The sequence below is a fragment of the Oncorhynchus tshawytscha genome, linkage group LG13 (genome assembly GCF_018296145.1).
Source record: "Oncorhynchus tshawytscha isolate Ot180627B linkage group LG13, Otsh_v2.0, whole genome shotgun sequence".
NCBI lineage: Eukaryota > Metazoa > Chordata > Actinopteri > Salmoniformes > Salmonidae > Oncorhynchus > Oncorhynchus tshawytscha.
In genome coordinates, this window is record NC_056441.1 from 30,779,469 (window position 1) to 30,793,236 (window position 13,768).

The 13,768-nt window shown below is 45.4% G+C and overlaps 1 protein-coding gene across 1 annotated transcript; it reads right to left on the minus strand.

Annotated features, from left to right (window-relative positions):
- Positions 1 to 2,683: 2,683 nt before the first annotated feature.
- Positions 2,684 to 13,291, minus strand: LOC112265906 (gonadotropin-releasing hormone II receptor-like). The gene is made up of 3 exons (XM_024443437.1): positions 12,767 to 13,291; positions 3,606 to 3,807; positions 2,684 to 3,168 (listed from the first exon to the last, which is right to left on the minus strand). Exons 1-3 carry the CDS (start codon positions 13,289 to 13,291, stop codon positions 2,750 to 2,752), a joined length of 1,146 nt encoding a protein of 381 aa, XP_024299205.1. The 3' UTR covers positions 2,684 to 2,749.
- Between the last annotated feature and the right edge of the window lie 477 nt (positions 13,292 to 13,768).

Sequence of the window (13,768 nt, forward strand, 5' to 3'; positions counted from 1 at the left end):
CAGGAACCCACCGTCGGTGGACCAGACTGGACTGGCAGTGAAAAGTGCTCTTCACTGATGAGTCATGGTTTTGTCCCACCAGGGGTGACCCCTGGACAAGGCAGTTAACCCACTGTTCCCTGGTAGCCTTTCATTCTAAATAAGAATGTGTTCTTTACTGACTTGCCTAGTTAAATAAAGGTTAAATAATAAAAACATCACTTTGGATCTAAGCAATTACAATTAATACTTAACCATGAATGCCGTGTTCAGACAGGCAGTCCAATACTGATGATTTCTCCATTAATTGGTGTTTTGTCCAATCACATCAGATCTTTTTCAGAGCTTTTGTGATTGGTCAAAAAACAAATTAGTGACTTGTGCTTGACTGTCTAAATGCAGCCTAAAATACAGTGGAACATTTTAGCCGTGCATGGCATGATGACAATAGTTGAATAAATCAGATGAGTCAACAGAGACGATTAGGCTGAGAAGAACACAAGACATTGAGAAAACACAAATACCTGTACATACATTTGTTCCTTATTAAACTATGACCAGTTGCCTACTCACTGGAGTTTGATTTTCTGGGGCTACCGGATAACGTCACTGGCTCCACGGAGACCTAAATTGTGAATGTCTTCCCTTTGACTAAAGCGGTAAACATTTATTAGAAACAGTGTATCACAACACATTTTCTGTCTTTATATTATTAGCATCCCCATTAGCTGTTGCAAAAGCAGCAGCTACTCTTTCTGGCGACCACACAAAACATGAAACATGACATAATACAGAACATTAATAGACAAGAACAGAACTACATCAATTTAAAAAATAAATGAAGCCCATGGACAGACTTACTTGGGAATTAGTTGTAATGAGTGTTTGGTTCAACAATGCATGTCAAGTGTGCCCAGTTCATCTTGATGTAATTCCAGTGAGATGATCCAGAGGACAGAAATTCAAGAGAAGTCCTGAAGTTCTGTCCTCCCTGGCCAAAGTCCCAAAGTATGTGGTCCAAAATATTTGATAATAAATATGATCTTCCTTGCATACATAAGAGTTGTTTGGTTCGTGTCAGAAGCAGAGCGGTTTTCTAGGAAGTCTGCACTGTTCTGTAAATATGATCTCATGTACTGCAAACAGGGTCTTCACTGTAATCTCAAAGTGCAAAGTAATTCAGTGAAGATATGGACTATTAATCGAAGGTACAAGTTAACTAGATATTCTCCCAGAGACTGGTTGAAAGGAAGTGTTTGAGTCTTTTGTGTAAGACACTGGAGGTCTTTACATTCATAGTGGAACTGACGAGATTCCCTCAGTAATACGGGTCATGTTCTCGAATCCTTTCTTAAATTATCCCAGCTTTGTGTAGCTGTATGTGACACAGGAAATAGGGCCAGTTTTCCTGGTCCAGATTAAGCACAAACCAAGACTAAAACGCTTTTTCATTGGAGTCTCCATTGTCCACGCGTTTGATTAAGTCGTCTTAGGTCTCTATTCAATCTGTATCGCTGAAGCGTTACAGATTGCACAATGTAAATGTAAAGGTAATTTCCGATTGTGCTGACATATGTAGCGCTTACCGTGAATGCTAATGCAGGAACCATACCTTTACATTTCAATCACATTGTAATGTTGAACTTCAGCGATACAGATTGAATAGAACCCTTAATTTGGGTCTGGGAAAAGGGCACTAAAGAGTTCAGGGAGTAAAATAATCTGTATGCCACACACTGTAAAAAAAATACAATTTAACCATTTGATTAATCAGCATTATTCTGTTAGTTTGGTGGACTTCAAAAATACAATAATTAGAGCTAATGTTTAAGTGTGTTTACTCAACAATCTCTGCTTGAAGTGAAATCCGCTGAATTTGTAAAAGCTTGTTGAGAAACTCAAACCGATGCCATCATTATCATATTTCCCAGCATGCTCTCCTGCGGGTTAATTTTCAGAATTGTTTGTTTTAATAACTGTGTTTTTGCATGTACTTTTGATTGGTTGATTCATCTTATGCTACACAAACATAAATAACATACATTTTTCGAAACGTATCCAATCTGTTAGTAGTTGGGCTTTCTGAGATAGTTTATATGATTTAGGTAGTCTCAATAATAAATCTTCCCTACCCCACAGTCATTCTGAATGCAAGGTTTCAGTTGTTGGATATCCTCACGCTGTCTGGATTCCAATAGGGATTACACATCACTGCAAGCCAGCATAATGTGATTTGTAGGTTTGATGTGGCCTGTAAATTAGGAGTTTCAGACTTCTGTGTTAGGGTCTAATTAGGCCCTCAGAGAAAGGCCTTATGATTTATGTAATGTATTGTCATAAAGAGTTGAATTTTAAAGATAACATATTCACTTAGACACTCACTTGGTGAAAGCTACGGTACTGAAAACCATTGAACACAACAACCATGTTTCTGTCGCTAACAAATACAGCCATGGGTGGTAATTACAATTCACTCGAAAGGCTGGGAAATATGAACATTTCTCTGGGAAATATGCAAATAAAGTAGAATATATTCTCAAGTTAAATTATATGTTCACTCAACATAAAATTCAAAGTCGAGTGAACAAATTTTGAACAACCTCACGATCCTGTTGCAGCTGGTTGTCTTACAATTGTAGGTTGAATCAACTTCAATGCTATTTTGTTGAGCAAACTCACAATCCTAGTGCAGCTGGTTGTCTTATAATTTTAGGTTGAATCAACAATTGTATTTTTTTACAATGCAGTTAAACAAGAGGCCCACCGATATCTACCCCAGGTTTCCACTTGGCTGGTCGCCACTGGGGTTATCAGACTCTGCCTCACCGCTTGCCCTGACCCTCCGACACGCCAGGCGGTCCAGGGACCTTGGGGAGATGTTCTGCGATCGGCAGCGGCAGCAGCAGTGGACCACATCAGCCAGATCGGCCCGGAAGGAGGGTGTGAAAAAGCTGTATATCACTGGGTCGCAGCATGTGTTGAGGTTGCCGAAGACGAAAAGGGCGTGGTGGACATACTCAGGCGTCTCCTGAAGCATGGCCGGCTGGAACCAGTACCAGATACCCAGGAGGTAGTAGGGCGTCCAGCAGATCACGAAGGAAGCCACTATCACAATGGTCATCTTCAGGGTCTTCATTCGGGCCTTGGGGATCATGTCTGTGCCACTTCGCCTCAGGCATGGCGCCCCACCTGGAGTGATTTCAGACATACACAGTTTGTGAGGAGAAATGGAATAGTACTATGTAAATTGAAGGTTGTGATGCCCTGAGTCTTCCTGACCATGTGACCCGACCAGGACCTGCCTCTGTTTGATTGATTCATCTGTCCTAGATGTACAAAAATATGAGATTTTCCTGATCAGACAGTAACACATTTTGGCCCTAAATATGACAAGTATGTGTTGTCAAAATGTTCAATAGTCAAATGTATCACATGGGAGCAAAGAATGAAGTGTGCAGTCTCTTCACCTTTTACACTCACACACACACACACAGACAAACACACACACACACACACACACACACACACACACACACACACACACACACACACACACACACACACACACACACACACACACACACACACACACACACACACACACACACACAAACACACACACACACCTTTGCCTTTGTGCATCTGACGGCTGATCTCGATGAGGATGCGGGTGTAGCAGAAGCTCATTACTAACAGGGGGAACACATAAAGCGTGACAAAGTGAAACATGTTGTAGGCCGTCTCTTGCCAGCGATGGTGGAAGCTTCCATGCGTCACACACTGAGTGAATTCCACTCCCTCTGCTTTGATTGCTCGAAAGATGAACAGCTATGAGAGAAAGAGAGACAAAGGGGAAGTGAGAAATCATGATAAAGGTATATCAATCAATCAATTAAATGTATCATCTCGAGCCCTTTTGACTCTAACAGTTGTTGCAAAGGTCTTTAAAGTAAACTGGACCTATGCACACATTGGCAAGGAAAATCTCCCTAGAGGGAAGAAACCTAGAGACAAATGAGATTCAGGGCTCAATTCAATCGAGATAGAGTGATTGAAATTTAAAGGCAATGTTTCTGCTTCCTTGGAGACTGCATTCACAGTAAACGCTGCATATGCTGGCTCAATCAGAAATGACCTTAAAATTCCAATAGCGCTATAGCGCTATAGCGCTGAACTGTTGCGATACGGATTGAATCAAGCCCTCAGAGGGTGGGGCCCATTCTCTGGCTGTACTGGGTAGAGGATATGTAGCACCCATCAGAAGTAAAGGAAGAGTATTTCTGTCTGTAATAAAGCCTCTTTGTGGGGAAAAACTAATTTTGATTGGCTGGGCCTGGCTCCCCGTGCCCACCCATGGCTGCGCCCATGCCCAGTTATGTGAAATCCATAGATTATGGCCTAATGAATTTATTTAAATTAACTGATTTCCTTATATGAACTGTAACTCAGTAACATTTTGGCGTTTATATTTTTGTTCAGTCAGTGGAGTGAAGAAAAGTATAATTACAAAGGAATGACGCACATGCAGCAGCCTTTTAATGACCTAATCACAAATCTATTACAAAATCAATCTATTCTAATCTGTTAGAATGATGATTCCTTTCAATGCAGTTTCTGCACCAGAGGTGATGATATAGAAGTGTTATGATACACTACATGAATAAAAGTTTGTGGACACCTGCTCGTTGAACATCTCATCCGAAATCATGGGTATTACTAAGGAGTTGGTCCCCCCATTGCTGCTATAACAGCCTTCACTCTTCTGGGAAGGATTTCCACTAGATGTTGGAAAATTTCTGTGGGGACTTGCTTCCATTCAGCCACAAGAGCTCTAGTGAGGTTGTGCACTGATGTTGGGCGATTAGGCCTGGCTCGCAGTCGGGGGTTCCAATTGGATGGTAAGTTGGTGGTTGAAGATATCCCTCTAGTGGTGTGGGGGCTGTGCTTTGGCAAAGTGGGCGGGGTTATATCCTTCCTGTTTGGCCCTGTCCGGGGGTGTCCTCGGATGGGTCCACAGTGTCTCCTGACCCCTCCTGTCTCAGCCTCCAGTATTTATGCTGCAGTAGTTTATGTGTCGGGGGGCTAGGGTCAGTTTGTTATATCTGGAGTACTTCTCCTGTCCTATTCGGTGTCCTTTGTGAATCTAAGTGTGCGTTCTCTAATTCTCTCCTTCTCTCTCTCGGAGGACCTGAGCCCTAGGACCATGCCCCAGGATTACCTGACATGATGACTCCTTGCTGTCCCCAGTCCACCTGGCCGTGTTGCTGCTCCAGTTTCAACTGTTCTGCCTTATTATTATACGACCATGCTGGTCATTTATGAACATTTGAACATCTTGGCCATGTTCTGTTATAATCTCCACCCGGCACAGCCAGAAGAGGACTGGCCACCCCACATAGCCTGGTTCCTCTCTAGGTTTCTTCCTAGGTTTTGGCCTTTCTAGGGAGTTTTTCCTAGCCACCGTGCTTCTACACCTGCATTGCTTGCTGTTTGGGGTTTTAGGCTGGGTTTCTGTACAGCACTTTGAGATATCAGCTGATGTACGAAGGGCTATATAAATAAATTTGATTTGATTTTTTGATTTGATTTGATCCCAAAGGTTTTCGATGGGGTTGAAGTCAGGGCTCTGTGCAACTTCTTCCACACTGATCTCGACAAACCATTTCTGTATGGACCTCACTTTGTGCATGGGGGCATTGTGATGCTGAAACAGGAAAGGGTCTTCCCCAAACTGTTGCCACAAAGTTGGAAGCACAGAATTGTCTAGAATGACATTGTATAGTGTAGTGTTAAGGTTTCCCTTCACTGGAACTAAGGGGCCTAGCCCGAACCATGAAAAACAGTCCCAGACCATTATTCCGCCTCCGTCAAACATTACAGTTGGCATTATGCATTATGGCAGGTTGTGTTCTCCTCACACCAAAGACAGATTTGTCCGTCGGACTGCCAGATGGTGACGTGTGATAAATCACTCCAGAGAACATGTTTCCACTGGTCCAGAGTCCAATGGTGGTGAGCTTTACACCACTCCAGCCGACATTTGGCATTGTGCATGGTGATCTTAGGCTTCTGTGCGGCTGCTCGGCCATGGAAACCAATTTCATGCAGCCCCCGCTGAACAGTCCTTGTGCTGACGTTGCTTCCAGAGGCAGTTTTCAACTCAGTTGTGAGTGTGAAAACTGAGGAGAGACTATTTTTACAAGCTACGCATTTCAGCACTCAGTTGTCCCATTCTGTGAGCTTGTGTGTCCTATTACTTCGCAGCTGAGCCGTTGTTGCACCTAGACATGTATATTTTTGTCAGCAAATTTTCACAAATTTTCTCCATTACCTGCACTGTAAATAAATACCACTTTTTTTTTTGTTGCACCTGATCTCCTGACTCCGTCTCAAAAGTTGCTGCTCCACACCAACTAAGTAGGCTGCTGGCTTCTCTATTTTAACACTTAGCACAAGTGTAAGATGGTTAGGCCAATACTTCGTGTTATTGTTGAGGATGGCAATAAATTCATACATTTTCCGTAAGAGCTGGTCCTAGATATCAGGAATGGAGGAAATTAACTGTCTATGCTTTTATCTTTTACACTGTATTTTTTTTCATTTTGCTGTATGATAACTTCCTATTAATGCAAATTCTTGCACATTCTCAGTAATTAATTTGATTAATGACAGACTGTCATACACTCCACTTCTTCTTGCTAGCTGTTTTCCACTTCCTCCAGCACTAGTACACACATTGTCACACCCTGATCTGTTTCACCTGTCTTCTGCTTGTCTCGATCCTCCACCAGGTGGCTCCTATTTTTCCCCATTATCCCCTGTGTATTTATACCCGCATTTTCGGTTTGTCCGTTGCCTGACTCGGACCAGCTCTGCAACACTGTCTCCCTCCAAGGAGCCACCATTGGAAGACATGAGGAGTTACTTCATAACCTTGTGGAGAGAAACGAACCTGCTGGGCATTCCTCTCCCAGTGCTCCCTAATCTTCGAGCTATAGCCCTCTTTGTTTCCTTCGGATCGTTTGAAGATAGCGTATCTTATAATGCTGATGTCCGGGAGGGGGCTCGCATAGGCTACGGCAGTGTGGGAGCAGCAATCCACCGTTTGCCTTAGTCTGCTGGATTTCATGGAGGTAAAGAAGGTGTTCGATTTTCCGGTATCCGGGAGTGAGGCGGCTCGGAAGCTACTTTGGCTGCGTCAAGATTCCCGTAGTGTGGCAGACTACGCGGTAGATTTTCACAAGTTGGCCACCGACAGTGCCTGGAACCTGGAGTCCCTGTTCGAAACCTTCTTTCACGGACTATCGGAGGGAATTAACGATGAGCTCACAGCCCGGGAGCTGTCCATGGACCTCGGCTCCCTCATAGCCTTGACCATTAGGATCAATGGGCTGTTACGGGAATGCAGCAGGGAGAGGTCTGTTCCTGGACACACGCGCTTGTTCACGGGTTCCCCCTCGCCTCCGAAGAATCCCGGAAGTCCCCAACGACTGCATTCCCTCGGGAATCATCGAGGACTGTCGACTCATCTTCACCGGAGCCCATGCAACTGAGCATGGCTAGATTGTCTCCTGAGGAATGTTTACGCAGACTGAGCTCCAAAAGTTGTATTGTGGTACTTCAGGACATTACATACACACCTGTCCAATAAAATACCAGGCTCATCAGTACAGTAGGTATGAGTACGCTGGTGGGCCATACAGGGAGTCTCCCATCTCCCATTACTCATACTCCTCTCCATGCTATCCTGCTGTGGGGTGACCAGTCTAAATCTCTCCGGGTGCTCATGGACTCTGATGGGAGCTTTATGGATGCTACCCTGGTGTCGGAGCTGGGCCTCTCCACACAACCCCTCTCCATTCCCATGGAAGCCAGAGCGTTGGACGGATGCTCTATTGGCAGGGTCACTGACAGTACTGTTCCCATCAGCCTGCGACTGTCTGGTCACCACAGTGGTTGTGGTTCGGGCTGCAGGGTTCATTAATGCATCCGCCTTCCCGACTGGCTCGGGGTTCTTCTTTGTCGAGAAGAAGGAAAAGGCCCTGCGCCAGTGTATCGACTACCGGGGCCTTAATGACATCACAGTAAAAAAACCTTACCCTCTACCACTCCTCTCCTCGGCTTTCGAGCCTCTCCAGGGGGCGACCATTTTCTCGAAGTTGGACCTTTGGAACACCTGGGAAGGAGACGAATGGAAGACAGCATTTAACACAGCTAGCAGGCACTATGAGTACCTGGTTATGCCATTCGGACTGACCAACGCTCCCGCAGTATTCCAGGGCCTGGTCAACAACATGCTCCGTGACATGTTGAACAGTTTCGTGTTAGTCTACCTCAAAACATATTTTCCCGTTTGGCTCAAGAGCATGTTCTCCACGTCCAACAAGTCCTCAAGCACCTCCTGGAGAACCAGTTGTTTGTTAAAGATGAGAAATGTGAATCTCTTTTCTGGGATACGTCATCGCTGCAGGGAACATTCAGATGGATCCTAACAAGGTGAGAGCGATGGTGGAGTGGCCCCATCCCACATCGAGAGTGCAGCTTCAACATTTCCTGGGATTTGCACATTTCTACCGGCGCTTCATCGGGGGCTACAGCACGCTGGCTTCCTCCCTCTCTGCACTCACCTCACCCAAGATTTAGCTCATGTGGTCACAAGCTGCTGACTGGGCATTTTCGGATCCACTACAGCCTCCATCTTAATCCATCCGGACTCATCCCGTCAGCTTATGTTGAAGGTCGACGCCTCGGACGTTGGAGTGGAGGCTGTCCTGTCCCAGCTTTCTGCCCAGGACCAAAAGCTGCATCCCTGCCCTTTCCTGTCCCGTCGTCTTAATCCCGCTGAGAGGAACTACGACGTGGGAAAATCGGGAACTTCATGCAGTCATGATGTCCCTGGACGAGTGGAGACACTGTCTAGAGGAGCGGAACATCCATTCTTAGTGTGGACTGGCCATAAGAATCTGGAATATCTCTGCACCGCCAAGGGCCTCAACTCAGGCTCGTTGGGATATGTTGTTCACTCGTTAGCCAGGCCCCCTCACGGGTCCATCTGGGAACGCTGCACCTTGAGAACCAAGTTCTCGATAACCCAGACGAGTGTAGCTGCCAGACAGGCGGTAGGGAGGATGGTCTCTGTGTCAGACAGTGTAGCTGTGGAGTTATGCAAGCGAGAAAGGGCATCAGGCTTCACATTCTTGGATCCAGAGTGGTAGGAGATGGTAAAATTAAAATGAGTGAACAACAGAGCCCAACGAGCCTGAATTGAGGTTCCTGGCGTCTCCACGTTCGTCGCCGCCTGCACTGTGTGAGTGCAGAATAAGACTCTGCGGCAAGCTGTGGCAGGCCTCCTACAACCACTCCCTGTTCCTCACCGCCCCTGGTCTCATATATCCCTGGACTTTGTCTCTGGTTTCCCTCCATCTGATGGCAACATCACCATCCTTATGGTAGTGGATATGTTTTCCAAGGCCGCCTATTTCATTCCCCTTCCCAAGTTACTCTCAGCCAAGGAGACGGCCCAGCTATTGGTTCAGCATGTCTTCCGGATCCATGGACTTCTGGTTGACATGGTCTCTGATCGTGGTCCTCAGTTCTCGTCCCGATTCTGGAAGGCGTTCTGCACCCTCATTGGGTCATCGGCCAGCCTGTCCTCAAGGGTTTCATCCCCACTCTAACGGCCAGTCGGAGAGAGCCTATCTGGACCTGGAGATGATTCTTCGTTGCCTCGTCTCTGCCAACCCCACCACCTGGAATCAGCAACTTGTGTGGAGTACACCCGCAACACCCTTCCCTGCTCGGCCACTGGTCTCTCACCCTTCGAGTTTTCCTTGGGTTACCAGCCTCCGCTCTTCCCTGAGCAAGAGGAAGAAGTCAGCATACCCTCGGCCCAGATGTTCGTCCACCACTTTCGGCATGCCTGGAAGAGAGCCCGTCCACTCTTCAACCACCTCCATGTACGGGTGACAGGCGGACCACCACTGGACCCCGCTTCCCCGCTATCAATTCGGGCAGAGGGTATGGCTCTCCACTCAGGATCTGCCCCTCTGGGTTGAGTCCCGTAAACTTTCCCCTGCTTTATCGGCCCTTTCCCAATCTCTAAAATACTTAGCCCCACTGCTGTTGGTCTTCTGGTCTTCTACCAGAGTGTTTCCTGTTTCTCCTGTTCTCAAGTTATTGTTTTCGAGTCTTCCCGGTTCTGACCTTTCTGCCTGTCCTGAGCCTGCATGCCATTCTATCCCTGGGTCATATCCTGAGGTATGACACATCAATGCTAATTAGCATATTTTCTCTGGCTTTGTCAGCTCTTCAGACACCTCTATCAGACACACTAATCTCCTATAATTACACACAACACAATGGCACAGTGAACCAGATGACAATAACTTCCCTTCCCTTGTAACACATTCCATCATAATTTCCTCATATCTATAGCTATCATAGCAGGGAAAAGTTGGTGTCATAATTTATCATCATGACATGATTGTAAATTGGTTTTCTGGTTGTAGAAACGTCAGAGATATTACACCTAGGTAAATGTTTCTTTCTGGGCTAGTTTAAAAATAGTATACACCCATGACATCGGAATAACTTCACTGCAACCAGTTTTGCCAGCTGGGATAGCTTCACTTCGCCATTGTATTTTTGGCGCTGTTTTTGATGAGGGTGTTTGCCATTGTTCTGCTGTATTGAAGTGCTAATTAAATCGGCCTGCAGTTACCTCCCGCTGGGCACGTCATTTCAACGTCTACTTTGGATTTACATTTGGTAGAGTTGTCAACTAACATGAATTCAACAAAAAAAAGACCATATCATTGGATTTAGGTTAAAAGTTGGGTGAAAAAAATACGAATCCAATCCGTTTCCCACATTGAGTCAACATCATCACATCTCTAAATGACGTGGAAACAACGTTTATTCAACCATGCTTTGTGCTGAATTACTTTAACCGCTTGCCATCTCCACCAAGTCATTGGTCAATTAGTACGCATGAACAAGGAAACACTCAAAATGAGATGGCTTCAGTCGGCACATATCTACTTGATTATCATAATGTAAAGTGTGTGCCTGCGTGTGTGCCTGCGTGCGTGGGTGCTTAGTAAATTAGATGGACTCTTCACAGCCGCAGTCAACAGTGCTGTGTTTAGTCACCATAAGATGGGTTGCCGTAATTTCTTAACCAGGAACATGCATTTGCTGTAGAATGACCATCCATGTCAAGCATGTGGTTGGGAAAGGGGGCATATTGATCTGTCCACAACTCACCACCAAACCTCCTGTCTTAAGATGTCTAACATCTGTCCCTTCTCAACGTTCGACTGGCTCCCCCACCTTGTGTCTCTCCCTCTGTCCCTCTTCCTACAGCAGAGGTTCTGTGTTTTTCCCTTCTTCCTGTTCATTTGGAACACCAGTTACTGACTAGCACCTCAAAGGTCGCATCCACTTACAGCCAGAAAGGTCACCTCTACGAGACTCTGACATTAAGGGGATTGGATTTGTGGAATCTCTCTCTCTGTGACAGTAAAAACAAGGAGGGAACATTCAGCTTTCCTTCCCAGCATGGTTAGATTTCTATTTTATCTTGGTGCAGTGTAAGGAGACCTTCAAGTAGGAACTGTAATTGATGGAGTATCCAAAGTACTGTACGTCCGACTACAAATTGATCTGTGAGCATGGAATAAAATCTACTCCCACATTTAAAAAAATTCAAATCAAATTCAGTGCTTATTGGCATGAAATACATGTAAATAGAAAAATATTACAAAATAAATTATTTGAATATGAGTAAAATTGCATAAATCCACATGCTTTGTTTCTAAAGACCAATTGACAATACATCTCATATTTTTGGATATGGAGTACTTACATTTGAGTGAACACAATCCCTTTCTCCCTCCCTGCCTTCTCTCTCTCCCTACTTGTCAGGGTGGGTAAAGGCTCATGTCATTCACAGCCCTACTGTTTGGATTGAGGTGGGACTATTATCAATATGCAGGTGACCTCCTGAGCCAATTTGACCATTTTATTTGATCATAGCAACACTTTGTTACCAAGCTGACAACTGCTTTAGCTGCTTCCATTTCTAAGCCATTCAACTCACATTACTAAAGCCATCAATCAAGAGCTGGTGTGCTTGTCCTATAGAATTAAAGTTGAATACACTGAATGCTCTCTATTTTGCTGAGAGATTATTTCCTATAAATGCACCACCCACCTACCCATAGGACTTAATTTGATTGGCAGATCACTGACAGTATGCTCTATTGTGTGAGGAAGACAGTGAACAACTTAAGCTCGATTGCTGCCCTGCAATCTTACTAGCCAAGAATCCAAACAGAATAGCGCTCAATTTCACTATTGCTCCAATACACTGATTCACTCTGGACCTGTTCCATTAGAAGGGCACTTGGACCGGCTAGAGAGTATTCCTCTAAGAAAATATAGGAATGTTTAGTCTACAACTCACGTGGACAAATGTTGCCCAACAAAGTATTTTTGTTGGGCAACATTTGTGGATGGTGATCCTGTCATCGACCGATTCGTTATGTATAAACGTTACAGACATAGGCGTAAATGATTCATTGAATGCGTGCGCAAGGTGATTCAATGAAGGGAAACCATAATGAAATGGAGTGATAATCAGTGTGGATAGCAGGCTAGTAACAGCAATCTCAAGTGGACCACTGAATTCCTAACATAAGAGAGAAATACAAGACTTACTAATGAATATCCATGTTGTAATGTTGTAGTCTGAGAACAATGTAGTGGCTACCGTATGTACACCCACCTGTGGGGAGGCCAGGAGCAAGCTGAGGACCCAGGCAACCAGCAGCATCCTCTTGTTCCTACGTCCGGCGTCCAGCGCATCCAGGGGATGCAGAATAGCATGGTGGCGATCCAGGCTGACCACCACCAGGATGAAGGCAGACGAGTGCATGGCAAACAGCTTGAGGAAGCACAGCAGCTTGCACATGGCATCACCGGCGTACCACTGTATGGTGACGTTCCACGCCGCATCCAGCGGCATCACCACGAACGTCATCACCAGGTCTGCAGAGGCCAGGCTGGCAATGAGTGGACGGAGATGGGCAGCCAGGCGGCGCCCACGGCCCCGTGCCACGCTGAACAGCACAGAGAGGTTGGAGAAGGCAGCGAACACAAAGAGGAACATGGTGGCGGCCACGCGGACGCGGGCAGCGGTGGTGAAGGTGGGAGCCTCCCAGTCCATGAATGATGGAGGGAGGGAGGAGTTAAACGTGGAGTTCACTACTGGGAACATTGGAGTCGCCGATGACATCCTGTCATCCGACATCCTAGGAGGAAGAAGGGAATAAAATCATTATCCTTATCGTCATCATATCCTCATCATCATAACAGTTTTCATTTGTAATGAGCTTTTCATAGGAAGAAATCACTGTACAAAGTGATTCACTTTACTTGATTTGGTTTATCTGAAAGGGACAATGCACATTAGTCAACATTTCTATAAATGTGCCAGATTTAGCCAGCCGGATCATTTTCAACGGCAGTGAAAACATTAATTAATGTAACATTGGCCCAACAAGGACAACATTCTCTTGGCACTAATATTTCATTTAGGATGATGAATATAGGATCACAGGCACACTGCCAGCTTACTGCCTAAGTGCAGTTTCAGCCTCCTAAAGCTGATATACGGTTTGGCAGCTGATAATGGTTTGGCAGCTGATATACAGTTTGCCAGCTGAAATATGGTTTGGCAGCTGATGAACAGTTTGGCAGCAGATATACAGTTTAGCAGATGATATAC